This window comes from Thalassophryne amazonica, chromosome 21, assembly GCF_902500255.1.
Source record: "Thalassophryne amazonica chromosome 21, fThaAma1.1, whole genome shotgun sequence".
Taxonomy (NCBI): Eukaryota; Metazoa; Chordata; class Actinopteri; order Batrachoidiformes; family Batrachoididae; genus Thalassophryne; species Thalassophryne amazonica.
The window spans coordinates 37,422,886-37,447,322 of record NC_047123.1 but is presented as its reverse complement, the minus strand read 5'-3'; the positions used below and the strand labels follow the sequence as shown (position 1 = coordinate 37,447,322).

The following is a 24,437-nucleotide window of genomic DNA, read 5'->3' as shown; positions in this document are numbered from 1 at the left end:
ACCGCATTGTGTAAAAGGCGTCATGGAAGAAGAAGATGATGATGATGCTCCGAGGTGTCTTAATTAGAAATGCTGCAGGAAATTTGTCTCCCCTTCAAGCTGAACGCCAGTTAGTGGCACCTGTCAGCTGTGAGCGAGATGTGAAAATGACCCCTCTGATAGGTGAGTTTTCAAAGCAACACGAGCTGACTAACCGCGCTTCAAACGGGCCAAATCATCTGTGATCACGGGGTCCCGGATAAACAAAATAATTTCATGTGTCGAGGGAAGCACTTTGGAAAAATCACCACTACATAAACACCGACACGCTGCTCTGACAAAAGAGCAGAACGATATCTGGAGGGCTGGAAAAAGCTGCTAATTATGATGCAATCGAACGTAACCCAGTTTTGTGGCAGCGCTTGTTTCAGCGCCTGCTTTTTATTTTATTTTTTTTATGTGGTGTCTCCTTTTACAGTGATGTCAAAAATATAAATTTAAGTAGTCCTCCAACCTGGTTTTGACCCGTTTCACATATTTTATGAAAATTGTCTCGTTAGTTTGCCAGTTGAGGACTTTATGTGATGTGGTTCAGCAGGGACCAGAGGAATGGCGAGGTGGGACTCGTGCACCATGATTCTTGAGGCTGTGAAACACTCAACACAATCTGGAAATCTTTATGAATTCTTATCTTTTCTCTTTTGTCTGGTTCATATTTGCTGCTCTCCAACATTAACTTATTCAGAGTTAAATAAAGGCCGTTTGAAGGAGTCAAGAATTGTTACGCGGACGTGAAAGTTTTACCCAAAGTAGGTGAAGAATGAGTTTGTGTTCCATCAACATCAACTGATTTGTACGTTGAACGCTTTGGATTGGAATCACAAGACCGGAAGCTTCTTCCCTCCGTGTGGAATAATCAGGATCTAGTTTCTGTCCAACTTAACATGCACCAAAGTTGGATCCCTGCTGTCACGTCATGGTAAGGTGGACCATCGGTACCGTAAAATGCATTTGGCCTACCCAGCCTGGAGATTCTTCTACACCTCTGGGTCTTAAAGATGAGATCTAACCTCTATGACTTGAAGAAATGTCTCCAAGACATCTGTCTGTCCAGGAGTCTTTTAAGCGCAACTTCTCCTAAACTGCCCAGTGAAACCTCACATTGCGTTACATAAAAGAACACATCTTCACGGGGAGGTAACCCTGGTCTGCAAATATTTAGAAGTTGTCTGCTTCAGAAATAAAATGTGCTATTAATTCTGGATGTTGGCGTGTTGAATTCAAATATGACAATAAAATTGGCTCCTGTTTCCAAGATATACAAGGTTTTACATTTTGCATCTACATACACCACAAAAATATAAATGCAACACTTTTGGTTTTGCTCCCATTTTCTATGAGATGAACTCAAAGATCTAAAACTTTTTCCACATACACTATCACCATTTCCCTCAAATATTGTTCACAAACCAGTCTAAATCTGTGATAGTGAGCACTTCTCCTTTGCTGAGATAATCCATCCCACCTCACAGGTGTGCCATATCAAGATGCTGATTAGACACCATGATTAGTGCACAGGTGTGCCTTAGACTGCCCACAATAAAAGGCCACTCTGAAAGGTGCAGTTTTATCACACAGCACAATGCCACAGATGTCGCAAGATTTGAGGGAGTGTGCAATTTGGCATGCTGACAGCAGGAATGTCAACCAGAGCTGTTGCTCGTGTATTGAATGTTCATTTCTCTACCATAAGCCGTCTCCAAAGGCGTTTCAGAGAATTTGGCAGTACATCCAACCAGCCTCACAACCGCAGACCACGTGTAACCACACCAGCCCAGGACCTCCACATCCAGCATGTTCACCTCCAAGATCGTCTGAGACCAGCCACTCAGACAGCTGCTGAAACAATCGGTTTGCATAACCAAAGAATTTCTGCACAAACTGTCAGAAACCGTCTCAGGGAAGCTCATCTGCATGCTCGTCGTCCTCATCGGGGTCTCGACCTGACTCCAGTTCGTCGTCGTAACTGACTTGAGTGGGCAAATGCTCACATTCGCTGGTGTTTGGCACGTTGGAGAGGTGTTCTCTTCACGGATGAATCCCGGTTCACACTGTTCAGGGCAGATGGCAGACAGCGTGTGTGGCGTCGTGTGGGTGAGCGGTTTTCTGATGTCAATGTTGTGGATCGAGTGGCCCATGGTGGCGGTGGGGTTATGGTATGGGCAGGTGTCTGTTATGGACAAAGAACACAGGTGCATTTTATTGATGGCATTTTGAATGCACAGAGATACCGTGACGAGATCCTGAGGCCCATTGTTGTGCCATACATCCAAGAACATCACCTCATGTTGCAGCAGGATAATGCACAGCCCCATGTTGCAAGGATCTGTACACAATTCTTGGAAGCTGAAAATGTCCCAGTTCTTGCATGGCCGGCATACTCACCGGACATGTCACCCATTGAGCATGTTTGGGATGTTCTGGACTGGCGTATACGACAGCGTGTACCAGTTCCTGCCAATATCCAGCAATTTCGCACAGCCATTGAAGAGGAGTGGACCAACATTCCACAGGCCACAATTGACAACCTGATCAACTCTATGCGAAGGAGATGTGTTGCACTGCATGAGGCAAATGGTGGTCACACCAGATACTGACTGGTATCCCCCCCCAATAAAACAAAACTGCACCTTTCAGAGTGGCCTTTTATTGTGGGCAGTCTAAGGCACACCTGTGCACTAATCATGGTGTCTAATCAGCATCTTGATATGGCACACCTGTGAGGTGGGATGGATTATCTCAGCAAAGGAGAAGTGTTCACTATCACAGATTTAGACTGGTTTGTGAACAATATTTGAGGGAAATGGTGATATTGTGTATGTGGAAAAAGTTTTAGATCTTTGAGTTCATCTCATACAAAATGGGAGCAAAACCAAAAGTGTTGCGTTTATATTTTTGTTGAGTGTAATTATATTGTGTTAACAGTAGAGTTTTCATGAAAACTCATAAACACAGGTCTTTTTTTTATGTTTCTCTGACTGTTTATATAATTTTTTTACCTGTTCTCTTTTTGTAACACTTTAAAATCAGAAAAAGGTTTATATATTAATCCTTAGTAGCACAGTAGTAACATTTCTTAAAACTACGGCCAATCAACATTTTCAAACATTTTCATTCTCAGTGGCCCAAAAATAGTAAAGTTTGAGTATCTTACTTTTCAGAAGCATTTTGGCTGTAGAACAGTGTAATTGGACTGTTTGCGTTTATTTCATTCAAATGATACTGATCTAGTTAACGCAACTCCTCCTAAACCACTTTATGGATTTCAGTTAAACATTCCACATTGAAAGCACACCACATGAAGATGTGCATGTGGGGAAAATAATTCTGGTCTGACATCTTCAAGGAGACAGATTTGTAACTTTGTTTTTTACATGCATCTTGAAGAGGAAAACGACGTAGAAGTTGCATTTATTTTTGAAACGTGTATTTCACAATAAATGAAAATCTTTGTAACAATCTGGAGAGACTGTTCAGTCGCACACTAGCCTAAAGAACACCCTTTTTTATATTATTATATTTATGGAAATACTAGAGGAGTGGGGTACAATTAGTTATACCTAACAGCTAACGTTAGCTTATCTAGCCGGCTGTAACACCGTTTATCGTAGCTTACAAAATAACTGGTTCTTTTCTGTTTGATAACCCACATTAATTCATACTTTTGTCCACATTTATCTTTATATGTATTTGTTAATACCGTTATTGTAGGTTTAACTACACTATTGTACTTTATACACTAATTACCGTTTTTGTTTATCTTATTAGCTTGCTAGGTACCATTGGCTTATTAACGGCTAACTTAGTTTTTCTAACTAGAACTAGCTTATTTTCGTTATTTACAGTTTTATTTTACGTTGTAGATTTTTAATGATTCATCAGTTTGTGTTTGTTTTAAAGATATCAACATAGTACCATAGTTCTTAGGTTTCCATTTGACAGCATATAGATTATGCTTTTTATTTTCCTATAGTATACTAACAGAGTTACTTTAGATAGATAACAATACACATTACATCATAGCTTCTGATGTCTTACCTTTCTTATGTCTTATTATTTATTATTATACGAGTATATACTTTTTTTCTTGAGCCACTTGGGTGGGTAGGGAGAGTTCCCATGGGTTAAAAAAGCTTTTCAACCTACCATCTCTGGTTCTCAAGACCAGGCACCTAAGTGGCTCTACTCTACTCTTTTCTACTCTTCTGTTTTACTCTTCCTTTTTAGATATTTAGATATACCTTAGTATACTGGCATAGTTCCAGCTTAGAATTGGAATATAATATATAAGATACACCTTACTGAATTTTCATAGAGTACATTTCTTTAATGTTTTGTTTCTTGTTTCCACTATTGTGAAAATGTACCAAAATGTGATTTTGGGTGTCCTGTTACACACTGTTTTTTTGGTATATAAGTCGCTTCACAATATAAATCGCAGGACCTCCCTCCCTGTTTAAATTTTTTTAAATTCTGGCACATTAACGGTGGATTCCTGCTGCTGTTGTCGTCTTTGTAACGGGCGTGTCCCCACCACACTGCTCCTCGTGTTTTTCTTTCTGTAATTAGGTGGGATTACACGCAGAGAGCTGCAGTGATGAATAAAGGCTCTGTGTTCTAATGTTAAATGTTGTGGCTGTTAAGTGGAAGAAGCTGACGTGTAAATCCGGTGTGTGTCTGCAGGTATGGTGTCGGTTCTGGACCTCATGCAGGGTGGTTTCCCCTCCAGAGCTCCATTTCACGAACTCTACAGAATGTACCAGAAGTACATGCCTCCCAAACTCTCACGCCTTGACCCTCGCCTCTTCTGCAAGGTCAGTCCTCGGAGCCTCTTCTTCAGGCTCTGGCTGTTTTTGTTTGAACCGCGCCGTGCGGCCGCATGTCCACGCATCCGCTCTTATCGATGGCCGCTGTGGTTTTCTTGCAGGCTTTGTTCAAAGCCCTCGGTCTCAACGAGCACGACTACAAGTTTGGCCTGACACGAGTGTTTTTCCGGCCGGGGAAGGTGAGATGTTGGTAAAGCTCACGTTTAGGTGTTGCTCTTTCAGAGGAAGACGATGGATCCAGAGGAAAGCAGCACATTAGTGATCTTGTCTGCTGCGATGAGGTTAGAGGAGGTTTTGGAGCAAACCAGCAGATGGAGGTTTTTATTCCTCGATAAGATGAATTATTCATGAGTTTTGTTGGACATGTGCATCCTGTGGGGTCTTTGTGAAAATGAATGCATTTGTTGTGGAGGTCCTCAGGACACGGGGTTGAGGGCGAATGGAAACTCTGGCATCATATGTTTAGCTCAGAGAAATAAATGAATACTAATATTCTGTGGGCTCAACTTTCATTACTCTTCACCTCCCTGTGGACGCTCCAGGCATTTGTTCGAGAGGGAAAGGTGCCCTCCATGAAACCCACAACATCATTTAACAGATGTAAATAATTGTTTTAATCTGCAGTTTTATCCATATTTCATATGTTGGAGTGTGGAGTTCTCTGTGAACCCGTGTGTGTGTTTAGGAGGTCTGTTTCCTGTCATTAATAAAGCCTGAAGCACTTGTTGTTTTTGTCACTGTGCAGTTTGCAGAGTTTGACCAGATTATGAAGTCGGACCCGGACCACCTGGCAGAGCTGGTGAAGAAGGTCAACAAATGGCTCATCCACAGTCGCTGGAAGAAGGTCCAGTGGTGCGCTCTGTCTGTCATCAAATGTAAGTAGAAGTGAGGATTTCTGCCGACACGGCGCCCTCAGCTTCAACCACCGTGTTAAAGGACAAGTATCATGGACAGAGTTATTACAATCTGGTGAACTTTGATGCATCTACACACGAGCTAACAGCTGAAGTCGGCACGCGCAGGGAGAAACATGATGCCCAATATGTCATCAAATATGGGACAGAATGTAGAACAGAACAGGGAAGTAAAACTGTGGCTGTGCTGTGAAACTGCAAACTCAAAAATCTTTTCCAAACCTTTTGTAGCACGTGTTTGCTGCAGTTCTGTAGTTTGCATGCAAATGAACAGTTTGGCGTGATGCCACCTGCTGGAAGGTGCAGGAATGTGCACCTATCAAAGTATAAATTTAATACTTAAAGGCTACAATCAATGCAGAGTATTTTTTAAAGCATCTATTTATTCTTATGTACTATTATTCCTCAAGATTTTTTTTTTATTTTTTATTTTTTTACCATATGTATTTTTGTGTGCGAGTTGCAGATTATTAATGCTGGATCAATTTATTTGTATGTTTTCGCACAACCACAAATGAAGCTCCCTCATGGGAAAAAGATAATTTGATTGATTTTGATTAGTGAGTCAATACTTGTGATCCAACACGTTAGTTTTTAATCTGCATTGGAAATTTTTAAAACGGCATCAAGTCACATCTGTGTGTGATCGAAGAGAAGAATCCTGAACAGTTCATCGTTCCTTTAAATGTCACTGTGAGCAGTCACAGGCATCACACAGCATCGGCCTCAAACGGTTTATGAAACATTTAAAATCAAACATCTTTTTCACACACTTTAAATCCGTCCACACTAGCAGTAAACGACGGCCCGGCTCGCAAACTGCTCGTTGGCCTAATGAACTCTCTGTCACGTGAGCGTGAGATGAATCTGTATTCTCTGAGCGTTCGCAAACACACCCAGGGGCCTCGTGGATGCGGCGCAGTACAACAGCAAAACAAACTGTTGGCGGCGTGTAATCAGTGTTGAGACGAGCTGCTGTTAATAGCGTGGAGCCGCGCTGCTGCTGCGTCTCAGGAGACTTCCCGGAGCCTCCTGTCACCACGTGCACGTCTGCCGCCACTGATCCTCATTGTTCTTTTTTTTATAGCCGTCTGTTTAGATTTTGGTCTTTGTCCCTCGTTCTGATGCTCATTAACTGCCTCGACCACACTGACTGCATGTGATCGTTCTCGCACACTCTTCTCCCCCCCCCCCCAGTCCTCATGAGAGAGAGAGAGAGAGAATGAGGACGCCTCATGGACCCACAGTCCTCTGTCTTCAAGATGAATTTTCTCAGCTCCGCCCTCTTATTTTTGTTTTTCGTAACTACGCCCCGGCTTTTACAATCAAAGATATTACCAAGCTGTTTATGCAAAAGGCGGTGATTTCTCTATTCTAGACTTCACTTATATTTTCACCGAAGCCCCGCCCACAGGCTCGCAGTCTACTCAGGCAATGAAGCCATGAAAAAAAATAAAATTGAATACGCTTCAACAGGCATCAAATCTACTTCCAGCAGTTTTTATTATTTATTTAATGTCTGCTGCAGGTGCAAAAACTGGAGCTGCACCATAACGTGAATAACGTAACTCGCAGGAGGACAGTAAAAGGTGTGGCTTGATCACATCATGATCACGTTTTGGAGGTTATATCTGGAACAGCAAAGGCCGTGCTGAGCCAAACCTCGAAGTAGCGCAAGGATTTGCCACCGTATACTTGTATCAGGAACTTTCATCACAATCCATGAACACCACGTGCTGTTATTATGCACACTTAATTTCAGAAACTCTGCCCCCTGGTGGTCACAGTTACTTATAATGTGCCTGACCTCTAACTTGCATTGACTAGAACTTTGTACTCAGTTTGACTTTGATGTACAAAGTCTTTGTCATGATGTTATGTACAAAAGGCTTCAGAGACTCTGCCCCCTGGTGGTCACGATTGGAATTGAAATGCATCCAAAGTCGAACTTGTCTGAGATCCTAGTGGGGGGGCATATTCACCAAGTTTTTGTAAAGCTAACACCATTAAAACTGACCCGCGCTCACACTGAGTCCAGCAGGTCCTCGACTTGTTCTATCGTCAGCGTCGCAGATTTTAAATAAAGGCAGCGAGTGCACAGTGCACCACTGTTACTGTGAGAGTTATTATTAAAGATGATCCAAAATGCTTCATCCTGATGTGTAAAAGAAAATCAATTTGCATTGAGGTCAGCTGTCCTCATTTCATCAAAAGGTTTCATAAAAACGTGAACAAACCAAACTGATAGAGCTAAAGAAGAAAGAGCATGAGGCGGTATGAAGTGATGGGGGGGTTTGATGGGTTTTTGGAGTCTGGACAGATGACTGAAGAGCAGAAAGTCTTCAGACCTCAAGCTGGACCCAAGAAACATCTACAAAAAGGGCTCAAGGTATGAATGTTTGAGAACCGTCAGAGGTAAAGATTGTTTTCTTTTCTTCTTTCTCTCAGTGAAAAACAAGATCTTGTACCGGACCAGTTCCTGCATCACCATGCAGAAGACGGTCCGAATGTGGCTGTGCAAGAAGAAACACAAACCTCGGTGGGTGTTTTTATCTAGCTCCTTTTTTGTCCTTCACACCTTTTCCCTTGTGTCCTCACCACCTATCCTTGTTCCTTCTTCTGTCCTCTCTTCCCTCCTCTTAGCCTTTCTGTCCTTTCCTTCTTCATTCGTCTCCATCTTGCAACCGCCTCTCCGTACTTCCACCAGGTCTTCTGTCTTTTATCGGTGGCCTTGTGTTCATTATCTGCCACTTTCACAGTTCAGCAGTGACGTACGCACACACATTACCATGAGAACGGTCACCAGGCGACGCGTGCAGCTCTCCTCACTGCCGCCAATATTTCACGATAATCTGCAGACACTGGGGGGGTGGGGGGGAGCAGTCATGTGTGAATGTTGTTCCTCTGCAGGGGGCTTTTGGTGTGATCTGGGTTTTACTATGTGTGATGGAAGGTGTGGCTACTGGACATGGGTGGAGCATGAATGTGGGGGCGGAGCTTATGCAGTGACTGAACTTTATTTGAACATACTGGGCTCTAAAACATGAAATAAGTAAATGAGCATAAGTGAAAATAAACCAAAGCTACAGCGCCCTTCAGAGGAAGTCCAATGATTAGTGACAACCCGCCAAAATAAAATCATCATCTCATTAATGGATTAAAACACATCTGTCAATTGTGATTCACTCGATGAAAGTTAAAATTGTCCATTTGAGAGCCACAATGTGACTGTAATTATTGTATTAACAGTTTAAATAATTACAAGAAAACAAGTTGCGACTTACATTCATTTTTTTTCCTCTTCACAATGCATTTTTGTTTTTTTGTTTTTTTTGACTGGTGCGACTTTTGTACTCTGAAAAATAGAGTTATTGATGTCTTAGTGTCTGTTAAAGGGACTGGAATAGCAGAGGTTTGTTGTCCATGTTTTTAAGTGCTGACTGCCAGGAAAATGTTAATTTGAGCTTTTGCTTGAATACATTTTGACTGAAATAAAATGAATGAATAAAATGCTTTCTACTTGTAAATGACATATTCTACTCCAATCTCATCATGTCATTGCATTAATTTTGACTTTTCATGGACTGCTCTTCAAAGTGAAGCCTGACATCTTCAGGGATTTTCTGGATTTAGCATCATTTCCTATGGCTGGAATGAATTCCTCATACACAAAAAACCTCACGCGGTTTAATTTCACAAACTGTTTTGTGTTCCAGGATCGACGGGTTAGTCAAAGTGCGGAACCTGAAGACGAGAATGGACAGATTCAACGAGGTGGTGACCGGACTGAAGGAGGGCAAAAAGGAGATGAGCCGGCAGATCAAGGAGCTGGAAGCCGCCATCGACGCTCTGATGCACAAAATCAAGGTTCAGTTTGTTGTATTTTCTTCACTGATAGTATTATTATTATTATTATTATATGAGGCCTGGTCAAAAAAAAACAGCATATCATCATTGTGAGAAATGTGACATTTAGAAGGTGAAGAGCAGTCGGTGTCGCGTGTTCGGGCTTCATGTTTTTATCCTTTTTACTTTCAGCAGACAGGTTTGATCAGGAAAACATGATCAGCAGCAACACTGTGAAGAGGCTGAGTCTCAATTACAGACTCTAAAATCTGAGAGCAGATTTGCAGAAAATGTAACTGTTCTGTTTAAAAATGCTTAACGTGTTGGTGTTGGAGTGACCTCCTCCTGATCCTCCTCTCTGTCCTTGGACAGAATGTTTGTCCGTCTTGTAACCAGCGTTGGACGAGTGTCTCGTCCACAAGGAGTCTGTAAATCTTAGCTGGATCACGCCACAGAAACCAGAGATCATCTCCAGTCTGACAGGCCCCATATATCCCAAAATCACAGGAACGTCTCAGTGGGCTTCACACACTCCAGTGTTGTCCGTCCTTGGTCCACAAAAAGTACTTCCCAGAGGCAGGGATGCGCAAAGCCTTGACATTTCATCATTCTGGCCACAGTGGCTCCTGTGGGAACCAGCAGAGAACAGAATTCCAGTCAGAGAGTTCATAAAAACAACAGTGATGGAGCACTTTTGATGGTCACTGGCTGATAAAACATCCTGAATGGATGGATCATGTTCATAAACCTTTAGGGTGGATCCAGAGAAAGAGGAGGAGCTTCCTGGAAGTGGATTCTCTGACAGACAGATGAGGATGCTCAAAGGCTCGAGCTTGTCGGTTCACATCTGGAGATGTTCCTACGTGTTTTGTCGAAAGCTGAGTGTTACTTCTGGTCGTATGGTTTAACCGTTAGATCCCCCTCTGGGTAGCACGGCTGAGTCTGGATTCATAGTGACCAGGGAGTCCCTGTGGCTCATCCTGATGGTTCCTGCAGCCTCCTCCAAGCAGAGGGTCAGATCTTGTAGTTATTTGTGCCTGGTTACAATCAGGTCATAATCACCTGAGAAGAAGAATTTACAGCTACGACGTCTGCTGACGGAAACGGCCGAATCAGATCCATCAAGAACCCCTTGTGTGGTTCTCTCCAGGAAGGGAAAGAGGAGCCGGGACATTATTAAAAAGTTATGTTTGAAGATATTCTCTGTGACTCAACAGGATTTTCAGAAACATTTTTCAGTTTTTTGTTCCGGTAGCTGCTTGAGACATTTTGGAAATTTTAGAATAATTTTGCAAAAATTGATAAAATGTAAAAAAAGAAACTTAAACCCATTTTCAAAACATCTTGGTGGAAACAACTGGTCTGACCTGGAAGAGATACACTGAGGCATATTAAGACAAAGAGGCAGAGTCTGTCTATCTGTCTGTCAGTGGCAGATGCGCTTTAATGAGTGCACTTCTAGTTTGTCACTCATTGAGTCTCATCAGTGTAGACTATGAAAAATTATTTAATTAACAACAAAACTAAATTGTTTTATTAAAGTTTTTTGCTTGGATATGAGCAAACACCATGAAGTCAGAATAAATGTAAAGTGCGTTACACGCTGTGCAGTACGTGCAAAAGCATGTGGTCTCGATACAGATTTAAAGGTTTGCACGTTATGTCCAGAAACTATTAAAACCTGATAAAACATGAAGTTTCCTATTTACTATCATGTTATGTTTTCGGTGTGTTACTATCATTTATCTTACCGCTTTGTTTATTACGTTAATAGCTGAAGATTGTTTTTGTGCATCTCAGAGCACCGTCATGTCGCGGCTCGATATCGACCACGAGTACCAGGCCCTGGTGACCCGGTCAGAGCAGCTCCTGACCGCCTTACAGAACAAAAAGAAGGAGGAGGAGGAGAGGGAGCGACTGCGGCGGATCCAGGAGGAGATGGAGAGGGAGAGGAAGAGGAGAGAGGAGGAGGAGCAGCGCCGCAAGCAGGAGGAAGAGGAGAGACGACTGTAAGTGGGAGGGGCTTAAATGAGGCTCAGAGGGAATTTTTTTTTTTCCAGTGTGCAAATCAAGATGTAAAAGGCTCTTTAAAAAAAAAAGCTGTGTTCAACAACAAACCAAGTTCAACTCGAGTAATTCTGACAGCAAATGATATAGGTGAGTGAGTGAGTGAGTGACTCCATCCTAGCCAGCTTGTGTAGACAATAACTCAATAACAGCAAATTCTGTCACGTTTAACTCACCACATTGTAAACGGCACATAATCAGGATGAAGTGATTCATTTGTGGTAAAGTTTGATGCACTTTATTAATCCCAAAAGCAACTTTGTTGTGCTCACGTAGACATACCTGCCACCTGCCGGATGGTGATTGGCTGATGGATGGATTATGGAAAATTCCACACAGCTGTGGTACCTGCATTTCACCGTCGTGCTGACCATAGAGCAGAGGAACCAAAAGCAGCTGTCGTGTTTGCAGGAAAGGAACAAAGCATCCAACGTGTCCTTGTGGTTTGCACATTAACTTCCATTCACTGACCGTTATCGGCGTCGCTGAGTGCCACCAGCACAATGAAGCCGTTTGGATCAGCCATACTTTTTCATATGTGTGAGACGGTTTTAAAGTCAGCGCTCTGCACACAGTTCAGAAACGGGTTTGCATTGCAGAGAAAAACAAAGCAGCAGTGAAAAGCCAACACAGATTATCGGGTAATTCAGTCCTCAGTAACCACGGTAACAGACCCCCGAGCAGCGTTCATGTCTTCAGCTACGATTGAAGCCAACGTGCTTCAGTGTCAAAGCGTCAGTCCTGAGTTCTTCATTCACACATTTTTAAAGGGCTGGGGGGGGTAGAATGGAATATGATTTAAAGCTACAGTGTGCAGGATTTATGGGCGTTTATTAGCATAAATGGAATATAGCATTCATAACCACCTGTTATTTAGCGTGTAATTACCTGTAACAATGAATCGATGTGTTTTCTTAAGCTTAGAATGCTGTTCATATCTACACAAGAGCCGGCCCCCTCATGGATGCCGCCATGTCGATAGTAGCCCAAAAGGGAAATACTCTTTCACATTTCGCAGTCTGCAACCTCACCATTAAATGGCACTAAATCTGACATACTGTCACTTTAAAGTGAGTTCTAGTCATGCTTGGAAGGTGCAACTTCCTGGTGGACAGGCGGCGCCATAAACTGTCCACACACAATGCAGACCTCTTGCGGATTGTGCATTTAGCTGGTAATGTGACATTAGCGGCGAGGTCGTCATTGGCTGTTAGCCAATCATCACTCAGAATAATTTGTTAGAATTTTTTGCATCCTGCTGAGATCAGACGGCGAGACGTCTGCCGGAATTTTTCCTCTTCTTTACACTGTTCATTTGAAGAGCTTGTTTTTTGGTTGGTGTGTGTGTGTGTGTGTGTGTGTGTGTGTGTGTGTGTGTGTGTGTGTGTGTGTGTGTGTTTTCTCTCTTCCCTTTCTTAAGGTTAGTTTTTGTATTCAACCACACACAACAGTTGCACAGAAAATTAAATTTCCTTCCGTGATTCTGGCGTGTGTATTCTCCTCACAGGTTTGACCCGGCGAATCGTAGTGGGATGAAAAGTATTTTAGGAGGACTGATGGGGCCGTCGTGTTCGTCACAAACCGCTGCCTGCTAATATAAGACATTAGAGGCAACAGCCCGCATTTTACGGCCCATTTTATCTTTTTTTATTTTCCTCCTCGGGCAAGATGTGAGCTGCCGAGATTCACCTGAAGGTCAGCCGGAAGGTCGTCATCATGAAAACAGGAGTGTATTTACACTCGTCGATGACCCTGTAATACCCCGTTTGATAGGATTTACCATTTCATCAGAGTGCAAGTTCAGCCTAAATATTATTGTTGGGGAGTCTGCAAGCCACCTTTCAATCAGTGTGTCCTCTGATGCTTCAGGTTTCTCAGTGTGAGAGGAAAAAAGCAGATTTTATGTCTGTTTTAAATGTAAAGTCATCTCTTGAATAACCCTCAACAACTAAATGACCACAAAGAGCGAGTTTAAGGTGGTTTTGTTTTTCAGGGGAGCGTCATGTTTTACTTTAACACTCGTCTGGAGGTTTCATCTGGTTTTAGTGCTCGGACAGTTTGGCAGAACTAAAATAAAAACGTCTTGCTGTCTCATGCCATCGTGAATATCTCCAGTCCCAATTTAAGGTAGTCGTGCACTTTCATCACTGTCGAAAGTGTTCATTTGTTGATGTGCACAAATGAATTAAAACAGCATAGAATTGTATGTCAGGTGCACAAATTACTAAATGTGTGCACATTGATTTATGTCATCTGCAAAGAGTAGCGTTTGGAAAACCTGATGTCTAAGTTTTATCTCAGGACACTCAGGTAGGGGGGTACTTGGGCAACATCCACACTCCTTAGATTGGACGAAAATGTTCTGAAAAGCAGTTTATTGGTATTAAATTGTGGGTCATGAAGAGTTGGTCACAAATAGAAAGCTGGTTAAGGTTGTGTTCCCCCTTTGTTGGTTTTTAATCGAGCACACAGTGTTGAAGTTAAGTCGATAATACAGGACGCCGGCGTCTTTGGGAGTGGCGGCGGTCTGGTGTTCCACAGGGGTTTTGGTTTCCACCGTACAGTAGACTTTGATGGACTTCCATAATTTAACGTAATAAAAATTATATTTGAATGAATTCTGCGGCTAAATCGTAGATACAGCAGAGGTTTGACTCTAAACGTTAGTCAGGATCCTTTAGAGTGACTCTCTACTTTTACCCCCTTTGTCTCTTTTTAAAAATTTTACTCCATTTTTGACTCTTGATAAAACAGAAATTTATTCAATTGTCAGTATTTAAAATGGTTGCCTCTTTTTCCACAGGAAAGCGGAGATAGAGCTGAAGAGGAAGCAGGAAGAAGAGGAGAGGAAGAAGAGAGAGGAGGAAGAGAGGAGAATTCAGGTGAGTATTGTTTTTTGTTTTTGTTTTTTTTCCCCTCGATATTTGCTGGAGGGTTTTTTTTCTTGCTGGTCCGCTCTGAGACGCTGCAGGTTTACATGCTGGTTTTATTCATGCACACTTTAAAAAATCTGATCTGTTGTATATAAATTTCCTTGTCGTGACTGCAGCTCGACGGCGGAAACATCCTCAGCATATTCCTGCTCAGGTTTATAGAGGTGGAATTTTTATTGGAAATGATAAAATTATTCTTTTTAAAATGCTGTTCTGTTGTAAAACTACATGCACAGTCTGAACCCTCTACATGAGTTTGACCTTCATAGATACAAAATAACTTCAGAGACTTTGATCACATGTAACCACTCACATATCAAAGGAAGCTGAGCTTTAGGGATCTGCTTTTAGTTGTCTTTTTAAAATTCTTGCTCTTTAAGTTCTTTAACATTAGAAGACAGGGCATTATGTTCTTTCCTTATGATATCACAAAGGAGACACTGAGGTCAAAGGCAGGTGTTAGTTGGAGCTCTGCACTCTAACAGGTGCCCTTTGGTTTTCAGTTTTCGTTTACTTTGAAACGCTGTCGCCTCTCAAGCTTCCAGCGATGTTTCACCTGACTGCAGCAGAATGATGGTGACTTTGGAGAGGTGGGGATGAACCGGCTGTCTGCCTGGGTGGTTGCCATCCAGGACCTCAGACCATTTGGTGGCTGATCTTGCAGTGCGGCGTCGGCGCTTCCTCCCCAACATCACCTGACATGAGGTGTTTTGTGCGATTCTGTACTTTAGCGTTTGACTCATTCGCTGACTTGAACCCGACTTTGGGTCTTTATGCGCACGGTGTTGGGATGGTTCTTCTGCTCCGTTTTGAAGTTAATTATTGCCTTAAACTTGTCGCTGCTGTAGTTGTGGGCGTTTTTGCTGTGTGAACTGTCCAGATTATGCCCCGCCTCTTGTCCTGTAAGCCCCACCCTCACAGGATAAGCAGGTGGAGATGATGGATGCATCAGACTGGCTGTCATACAAATGTGTGTTTGTGTGACACAGAGAGGATTTTAAAGGGTTTTATTTGTCATCATGTGTGTGTGTCTGACCCATCTGTTGCCATAGCAACCCATCTCTGCAGTTCCCCTGGACGTTGGACTGGATCAAGCGTGAATTTGAGGCGGTTGTTCATACTGAAGCCACTGGCCTGGAGCCGTGGGAAGGGTTGCCCACAGATCTGGTCCAGTTCGCTGCCTCAGAGCTGCTTAAATATTAGTGACTCCCGCCGCCGCCTGAATGAGGGGACAAGAGTTGCACCCCAAAATGTCTGTGCATTCATTCTGTCTGCGATCCACAATAACTATGTGGAAGTGATGTCGTGAATAGCGGGCGAATGCTTCAAACGGCTTGCTTCCTTTCCCTGTGGACGGTGCCGAGCGTTTTCAGAATGAAGCACGGCGTCCAGGAGACGCCGTCAGTTCTGTTTTTTTTGTGTTATTGGCGTTACAACAGGACTGCTGCAAATTGCTTCTGGCTTCCATGCAAATGAGATTCAGAGTGTTTCTGTGTGGATATTTTCACACGGACGGAGATCAGAAGTTACCGTTTGCAGGGTCGGTGGCGGCGGCAAAACAAACCGTGAGTTTTCAAAAAAGAAACTTCTCCCTCACTCAGATCACAGCTCTCGTTCCTCCAGAAGACAAATGATTGTTCTCCTGTGATGTTCCTCCAACTCCACAGAGGAAGAATCTGGATTCACAGAAACTGGAGATCTGCAAAACAAATCTGTTTGATGAATATGGAATTTAAACAGTTGATTGAAAGACACAGAAATTATTCACTGATTATTTCAAATCATCGCTTATTTCATGCATGTTGAGTCTCCTGGGAATTAGAAAATTATGCAATGTTTTTTTTTTTGTTTTTTTTTTTTGACTGCTGGGTTCATCTTCCAGACGTGTGCAGCCCATACGGTCATTGTTTTGTTCCACCCTGGAATCACTGGGAATTTGAGTTTAACCCAAAGTGTTCAGATTATTGTCTAGTAAAGGCTAATTATATTGATGATAATGACTTGGCTGAGGTTAGGGAAGTGTGGCCCGAGCTGCTTGGTTTGCTGCTACCAAATCCTGGACTTGGATAAGTGGCAGTAAAGGAATGAGTAATGATTAAAATGATGATGAGAAACAAAAGTGACAAAATAATTAGTCATTAGTAACCCCCCCCCCCCCCCCCCCCCCCAAAAAAAAAAATTCAACAGATTCTCTAAAAGAGTTCACCTGGATTTGCCTGTGTGTCAGCCGGTGGAACTCCTTCCTCCTTTAATGAACCGAGCGAGGAGATAAGGTCCACATGCTGGTCAATCAACACCCCGCCCTCCGCCGCCAGCACCTGCTCATGACCTCCCCTGCCTGTGTGAAGGTTATGGAGTCTCTGTGTTTGTTGCTGCTGCATCGATTTGATGATTTCTGCTTTTAAATTATCTCCACCCACCCGACTGACACCTGCAGACATTTACAGCCCGCTGCAGGGACTCGATCCCAGACTGCACTCGCGACTCAGACAACAAGGCTACTTCATCATTCTACAGATCAGCTTTGGTGAACTGTTTGAATCTAAAGTAATTACATGCTTTCATGGAACTTATTTATGGAGCTCGTTCTATAATGTCACATCATTTCATAAAACATCGAGATGCAACCATGAAATAAAACGTCATGAACCAATAAAACAAACAGGCCCCTGTCGTCGTCGTTCCTCTCCTTTTCGTGACCATATTGTCTTATGCTTGTTGCTGACAGAGCCACGCGAACTAGCTTTGGTAGCTAACATGTATCCAGTCTGACATCCCATTTTAAGATGAGCTAGCCTACCTGCTACAGAATGTGTATGCGTATCGTAAAAATATGTTCAAGTACTTAAGTTTTTATTATTGTATAGTAGCAAATGAGCAAACCCGTTGGTTATAATGGCTCACCAAGTTGGTTCGGTTGATAAGATGGAATCAAAACAAGCTTGCTGAGCTTGTGTTTGGGTTTTCTGATAAAATGGGTTCTTTGGGTAATTTTACGCGCCACAGCCGTTGGTTTAGCTCAATAATTTACGTGAAAACAAGGTAATGTTGTGTAATGGACCTACGCTAAGCTTCACGAGGGCATGTGACTGTATTTCACAATTTTGATTCCTCGTGTGACTGTTAGCCGATGTTTTGTTCATACTTCAGCGTGTCAGATGAGTACCGGTGTCTTACACTCTTTCAGGGACGCAGATGCGGTTAGCCTGCAGGTGGCACTGACTGACTGAAATCTTTGTGCTCAGATGGAGATGGAGCTGCAGCTGCAGGCGGAGCGTGAGGAAGAAGCGGCACAGCAGGCCATCCTGGAACAGGAGCGGCGGGACAGGGAGCTGGCACTGAGGATCGCCCAGAGCGAGGCCGAGCTGATCCCTGAGGAGGTGCAGAATGACACAGGCCTGCGCAGGTGAGCGCACAGCCGCGACATTTAGACGTCAAACTCCGAGACCATTTCTGACTCTCAGAAAGCCTCCACTTTGATTTTCAGTTTCTTCTTGACCTTTTGATGATATGAAATCGATGCTGAAGAGCATTGAGAGGAAAGATCATCCTCCCGTGTCAGCAGTGAAGCTGCATGAGGATCGTCTGCAAGAAGAACATTCATTATTAATCGTTAGCAGCAGACTTCATCCGTGCTGCCGCGGCGTGTCTGTGTGTACGGTGCTGTGCAGTCAGCACACGGTGGTGACACGATAGTTGAGTAAAAACCAGCTGACAATCTGCAGAAGTGTTGAGTTTTTCCTGTTCCCAGTCTGATGTTTCTGAGGGACTCAGAATGCCATCAGCATGTCGTTGATGTCTCTCTGTTCTCCAGCTCACTGGGATCGGTCGCTGTGTGTGCTTACACGCTGGTCCATTCATATCAGGACGTTTTGTCCAGTTCTGGAGACGTCACCTAACCTAAGTTCCTGCGGTTGTTGGACACGCTGCAGCGCACAGCGGTTAAAACTTTCTCTGGGACTCGTTGCTTTGTGGTAAAGCAGGTTGGAGGAACCAAAAATTGGATCTTGTGTTTGTGTTTAACCAGTTTCTTCTGTTTTCTTTTTCTTTTCCTCCCAGTAATGGTGTCTCAGTTCCGTCGTCCCCAGAGAGAGCAGCGTAAGACCTGGACGTTTATCCCTTTAATCCCAGTCCCATCTGCCTTCTGACTGTTTAAATCGTAACCAACCCCCCTGCATGCTGTAACAATCTGCCAGATAAGCACCACCCACCTTTTGCTTCTGACATGGCTTCCTAACTTACAGACACGACTTTAATCGGAAACACTTGATGTTATTCAGATTTCATGTAAATTGTCATTATTTTTCAGTTGATTGTGACTCATTATAAATATCTCATTGGGGCCTGTATTTGTCAAACATTTCAGAATTACACAACAATTTTCTAAATAAGGAGACTGGTTTATGTTGAAGGAGGGGTGGGACATCTGTGCAAAAAAACTAAATTTGTTGAGCAAAACTGGGACAAAAATCCACATATCCAAAATGACATGTACACTGAGGCAGTATCTTTTCTGTGGAGTATCTCTTCAAATTTTTTTTCTATTCAAACATCCAAATTAATGGATTTATACGCATTATTTTGTGCTCTAGAATGATTTCACATGCAGAGTATTAAATCACATACAGATAATTTGAGTTATTTGTCCACACAAAGTTGACAGATGTACACAAATTACAAAACAGTAATGTCAGTTAACTATAATACAATAATTATAGTATTAGTAATTTGTGTACACAAATTTAATTTGAGCACAAATTAATAAGAGTATGAATTAGTAATTTGTGTACACAAATTTAATTTTCCTGCACTCATTAGGACACAAATTTGAAATTAAGTAAAAGATGTTAATTAGTTATTTGTGCACACAAAATTTATGCACGTTAACAGTAGTGTGAATTAGTGGTTTGTGCATGCAATTATGTTAATGTGTGCAAATTTATAAGAGTGCGACTTGGGGAATTTGTGCCCAAAACGTAATTTATGTGCACACATTAATAAGAAGGTGACTTAATAATTTGTGCACACTAATTTGAAAATTTATGTGCGCAGATTAATCGGGAAAGGTGGTGATGAGTAATTTGTGTGTACAGATTTGTTGTTCTTCTGCACCTGATGCTTTGATGCACCATGTAGGAAAGATGCCACGCATGCTTGGTTTCCTGCCAGGGCGTGGCCGTGCAAATGTTCAGGTCAGAATGCGACAAAGTTAAAACCGACATCAGGATTACTTGAATATATTTTGCCTTCATGAGGGACTAAACAATCTACTGATGCCTAAATACTCAATGAAATGTGTTCATAAAGTTTACTTCCAAAACGCTGGAGCCAAGAAAAAGATTGTTGCTTTTAGTCTCACTTCAGTGCAAAGCTTCCGTTTTAGCAGTTTGGTCAGTACAGGCCCTGACCTCCAATCAGTTTAGAACACCTGATGAGTCAGAGGGGAGAGGAATCGCCTCATCCTCACTTGATTGCTTTGTTATATTGTGCAGTATGTTACAGTTGTGGTGCTTCTCATAATCCCATAATCCTCTGTTTACAGTGCCGCTGGAACCACAAAGCACAAGAGCTTGACCATGTAGGTTCCCTCCCCATGCCAGCTCACAACACACGTTTGAGACACGGTGTGATGCCAGATGTAGATTTGCAGCACTTGTTTTCTTTCTGGGGTCTATTTAGACAGCCTGCATAAATCAGCTGCACTCCGCTGTGGTCTGCAGTGATTTTTCTATCTGTTTTTGCTCGAGAACACCAGCGGTGAGGTGGAGTCAGTTCACTGATGCATCCCGGAATGTTAAACTGGGAGGTGTTTTGGTGTGGAAGCGTTGGCTCGGCAGCCTCTGTCGCTCTTCTCTCTGCTCTTAGCCTGAAACAACCCACATGCAAAGTGTGTTTGAAAGTCAGAATTGATGCTTGAGGTTGTGAGTCGGCTGCAGGAGAGCTGCTGGTCACCGTTTTCACACGCTTTGAGGATGCTGAAGTGCTGCACGGTAGCACTTTATTCACCGGGTGCTTAAAAATCCACAGTCCTCTCCTCGTCTAAAATGTTCTTCATCGAACTGTTTATTATGAGAGAAACGACGGGACTGTTGGTGCTACAAAGTGTTAATTCTGTCATCAGTGTAGCTTTAAATCCGAGTGGATGGAGGGATGAACGATGGCTGTAGATACACCAACAGAAGGATGGATAGTGATCTGAGAGAGATGGATAGAGGGATGTATTGATGAGGTGGGAGCAGATGGAAGAATGATGGACAGAAGCAGAGAAGATGTTTTGAGTGATGAGACAAAAGGAGGGAGGGGTGGAGCGACGAGACAGACCAAAGGCGTCGATATTTAAATGATGTCCACTTGACAGACTGAGAGGTGCTGATGGAGAAGGATGGACAGATAGTTGTGTAGATGGGTGGTGGTTTATTTTCCTGACAGTCTTGTGCTTCAGTAAATTTGTCTGTTGAAGTTACTAACTTTTTATATCGAAACCGTCACATTTTAGGGAAGAAATGGCGAAGGAAATGACTGATCTTCTGGCTAGGTGGGTAAAAACAAAAAAACACAACGTTCCTCCAACACAAAACAATCAGTTTCTTAATCTGATGAAAAGATTCAGCTTTTAATTTATTTTACACATGAAAATGCAAAGTGAATCCATGTGAGACAGAAATCTTATTCACACTGTTGATGATTTATTTGATTTTTCATCATCATGAATTTGTCTTTTGTGATCAGCAGGGTTACCCCCCCCCCCCCCCCCCCAAAAAAAAGAAAAATCACTTTTTAAAATGTTAATTATTACCACTGGAATGATCAGTGTTTACGTAGTGAGTCTCGGATGAGGAGGATTGCTTGCATTGAGAGAACATTGGCTATGTTTTGGACACGCCCACATTTCACCCGGGGATGGACTGGTTATCTGCTTGGGTGGTTCCGTCCGGGACCTAAGGCAGTTTAGTCGTGTAGTGGATGTGGCGGTGATGTGATGCACCAGCGCACGCTCCCAGACCTGGCCCGACCTGTGTGTCACGGGAGGGGCGTGGCTAGTGACACATACTGTGGATACATTTTGGCTTCAGTTTTTCGGATGCGTGCTGCGGTCTGGTTTTGGTGCGTACGTGCAGGCTAAAATTAGTCTTTTAGGTCAGAGGTGCTCATATTTTTTACTTTGAAGGGCCATGAAATAAACTTTATGCGTGTTTGTGTCTCCTGCCGTCCAAAGGAGGGACATAGAAATGCTGTCCCTATAACTTTTCATAGATTTGAGACAAGTTTACCAAATTTACAGCAGGGATACGTCCCGAGATGGTCACTGTCAAGTTTGACGATGAGTGACCTTGACCAAATATTGAAGGTCACAAAGCCAAAACTAGTGTCTTCAGAACTCTGCACTCTCCCTGTAACTTCTCATAGATTTTTGAGCTTTACCAACCTTGCAGCAGAGATCGAGTCCATAAAGGTCTCTGTCAAGTCTGATAAGTGACCGTGATAAAATATTGAAGGTCACAGACCCAAAACTAGTGTCTGTGTGTGATTAAGACTGTGCAGTCAATAACTGTCCAAGGATTTCAGACAGGTTCATTAAATTTGCTGCAAACATGTGTCCCTGCAAGGTCTTGGCCGACAGCGACAGGGAACACGAGGCCTTCAGGCCAACATGGAATTTTATAGAAAATTAACGTTCCCAATCTGAAATAAAATTCCCAAATGATAAATACACCACACTTTAATTCGCTTCAGAGCCATTTGTTAATCTGCAGAGAACGTGTCATTGTGATCCAAAAGTGGCCCGCGGGCCATGAATGGGGCAGCCTAGCTTCAGAGCGGTGATCTAAGTGACAGACTTTAATGTGTAGCATCTGCTGTGGTTGTCAGCTTAATGTTGACTTTGGGCGACTTCCCCCGTCATCACGCTGGATGGAGATTGGCGTCACGTCCGTGTCAGCACAAGTCTGAAAAATGTTGGCTGAAGTGATGCCAGACTTCCCTCCTGCTCTCTGTGGCTAATTGGCACTCAGACCTCTGGCACCAACACACCGCTACAGGAAAAAAAAGGAGCCGGTGACAGCAGCGCTCCGCCGCTTAGCACACAGCCAACGCCACCGTGTGCTTCTGGGGAGACGCAGTACAACCATCCAGCCACGAGGTCAGTGTCGCTAATCGCCCAGCAGGGTTAGTGAGCAACAGGAGCCCACCGCTCGAAAGAGGGCAAATCCCGGTCACGGATTAATCAGGTCTGCCACCAGCCGCGGCGCAGAGAAGTGAGTCTTGCAGCTGGAGAGAAGTCGTACACTTTAAACTGTCAAACAGACGTATAGAATTTAACATCGCGAGCTGCCAGTCTACACCAACCCTGCGCCTTCGTCTCACAGTTGGAGTTTGACTTCCTGGCGACTGAAACAGCATGCCTTTTAACAATCAAGCCCGCTCCCGTTCCACTGTAGGAATCTCTCTTTCTAACCGCCATGCTGTCAATCTGATTACACCCCGCCCCCTTTTTCCTCACTTACACCTCAGCATAGTTGCTGACTGAACCTACAGGTGCAGTAACTCTCATATGGGCGGGGCTTACTGTCAGAGGTGAACCGGGGGCTGAAATGTGGCCCCAGTGGGGGGGAAAAGGGTAAAAAAAAAGGGGGGGGGTTTTCAAACCTAAAAGGTTTTCATTGATAACCCAAGACTCGATTACTGATTATTATTATTATTGATTAATGACTGAGACTTGAAGACTTGTCTTTATCCTGACAGTGAGCCTCGCCTACCTGCAACAACGCTGCACAATCCCGCGTCTCCTTGTACATCCTGTTTACCCCGAGTTCGATACAGAGTGAATAACCCCGCCCTCTGAGCTTCTTGTATGTGCCCCGCCTTCAGTCCGTGCTGTTTTATCTGCGATGACGTCTCGTTCGCTTCTTGTCTGTGTCGTGTCTTAGAGGTCCACAGGTCCAGGCTTCCAAAGCTGCTGCTGGAGCCAAGAAGTACGAGTTGAGCAAGTGGAAGTACGCCGAGCTGAGGGACGCCATCAACACCTCATGTGGTGAGTGTCGTGGGTTTTTTTGGGGGGGGGGGATTGGCCTTGCATTTCAAGCTTGAGTTGTGATGTCAAGATCTAATGGATCCATCTAAGACTGGAAGGTGTGGAGTCGATGTTGGAGCAGTGTGAGGTCTGGAGTGTGACTGTGTGTTACAGATGAGCACGTGGTCCAAAAAAAACAAACCCTCTGGTTCTTTGCTCTTGAGTTCTTGGTTGTCTGTTGGGCCTTCAGTCACTCGTACTTTTATTTTGTTTTTGTTAGTTTGGCCCAAATCAGATGCCCCTCCTCCCTGAGTCCGGTCTGCTTGAGGTTTCTTCCGATAATCATAAAAACCAGTTCATCCTGCCTACAGTTACAATGTGCCTGCTCAGGTTACTTCTGTGCAGCACCTTGTAGCAATTTATGCTGCAATGTGGTGCTGCATAAACTAATTTAATCAAATGTTTATCAGAATAATTCATCCTCGAATGTGTCCATCGAGTCGATATGATCCCTTGCCACTTGGTGGCAGTGTATCTCTGAAGAGTGATGAAATTTCCTGAACTAATGAGTTGTAATGTCTTTGTCGTGTTGCCTCCAAGCGTTGCTGCCGCCTCAAATTTGCACTTTGATGTAATATGAAACTCTAACGACCCGAGTAACATTAAATTTTTGAAACGCTTTCATGCACATGGAGGCGAATTAAAGGCAAAGAAGAAAAGAGAACCAAAAACAGAAGAGTTGTTTCTTCTTTTGTTTTTGCTCATATCAAGTTAAACTCGAGGGTTAACCCGCCAGCGAGGA

General features: G+C 43.3%; 1 protein-coding gene across 3 annotated transcripts in view; it reads left to right on the top strand.

The window, feature by feature from the left end:
- Window positions 1-24,437, top strand: part of myo6a (myosin VIa) — a 105,976-nt gene that overhangs the window by 74,306 nt on the left and 7,233 nt on the right. For 2 of the 3 annotated variants that reach the window (XM_034161613.1, XM_034161611.1), the window contains 12 exons: window positions 4,723-4,853; window positions 4,967-5,044; window positions 5,611-5,740; window positions 8,228-8,318; window positions 9,496-9,646; window positions 11,426-11,634; window positions 14,496-14,574; window positions 17,871-18,031; window positions 18,685-18,723; window positions 20,168-20,203; window positions 21,122-21,160; window positions 23,553-23,656. In XM_034161613.1, coding sequence (XP_034017504.1) covers window positions 4,723-4,853; window positions 4,967-5,044; window positions 5,611-5,740; window positions 8,228-8,318; window positions 9,496-9,646; window positions 11,426-11,634; window positions 14,496-14,574; window positions 17,871-18,031; window positions 18,685-18,723; window positions 20,168-20,203; window positions 21,122-21,160; window positions 23,553-23,656 — 1,248 coding nt within the window. The remainder of the gene's footprint in view (window positions 1-4,722; window positions 4,854-4,966; window positions 5,045-5,610; window positions 5,741-8,227; window positions 8,319-9,495; window positions 9,647-11,425; window positions 11,635-14,495; window positions 14,575-17,870; window positions 18,032-18,684; window positions 18,724-20,167; window positions 20,204-21,121; window positions 21,161-23,552; window positions 23,657-24,437) is intronic. The other variant, XM_034161612.1, reaches the window with a different exon arrangement.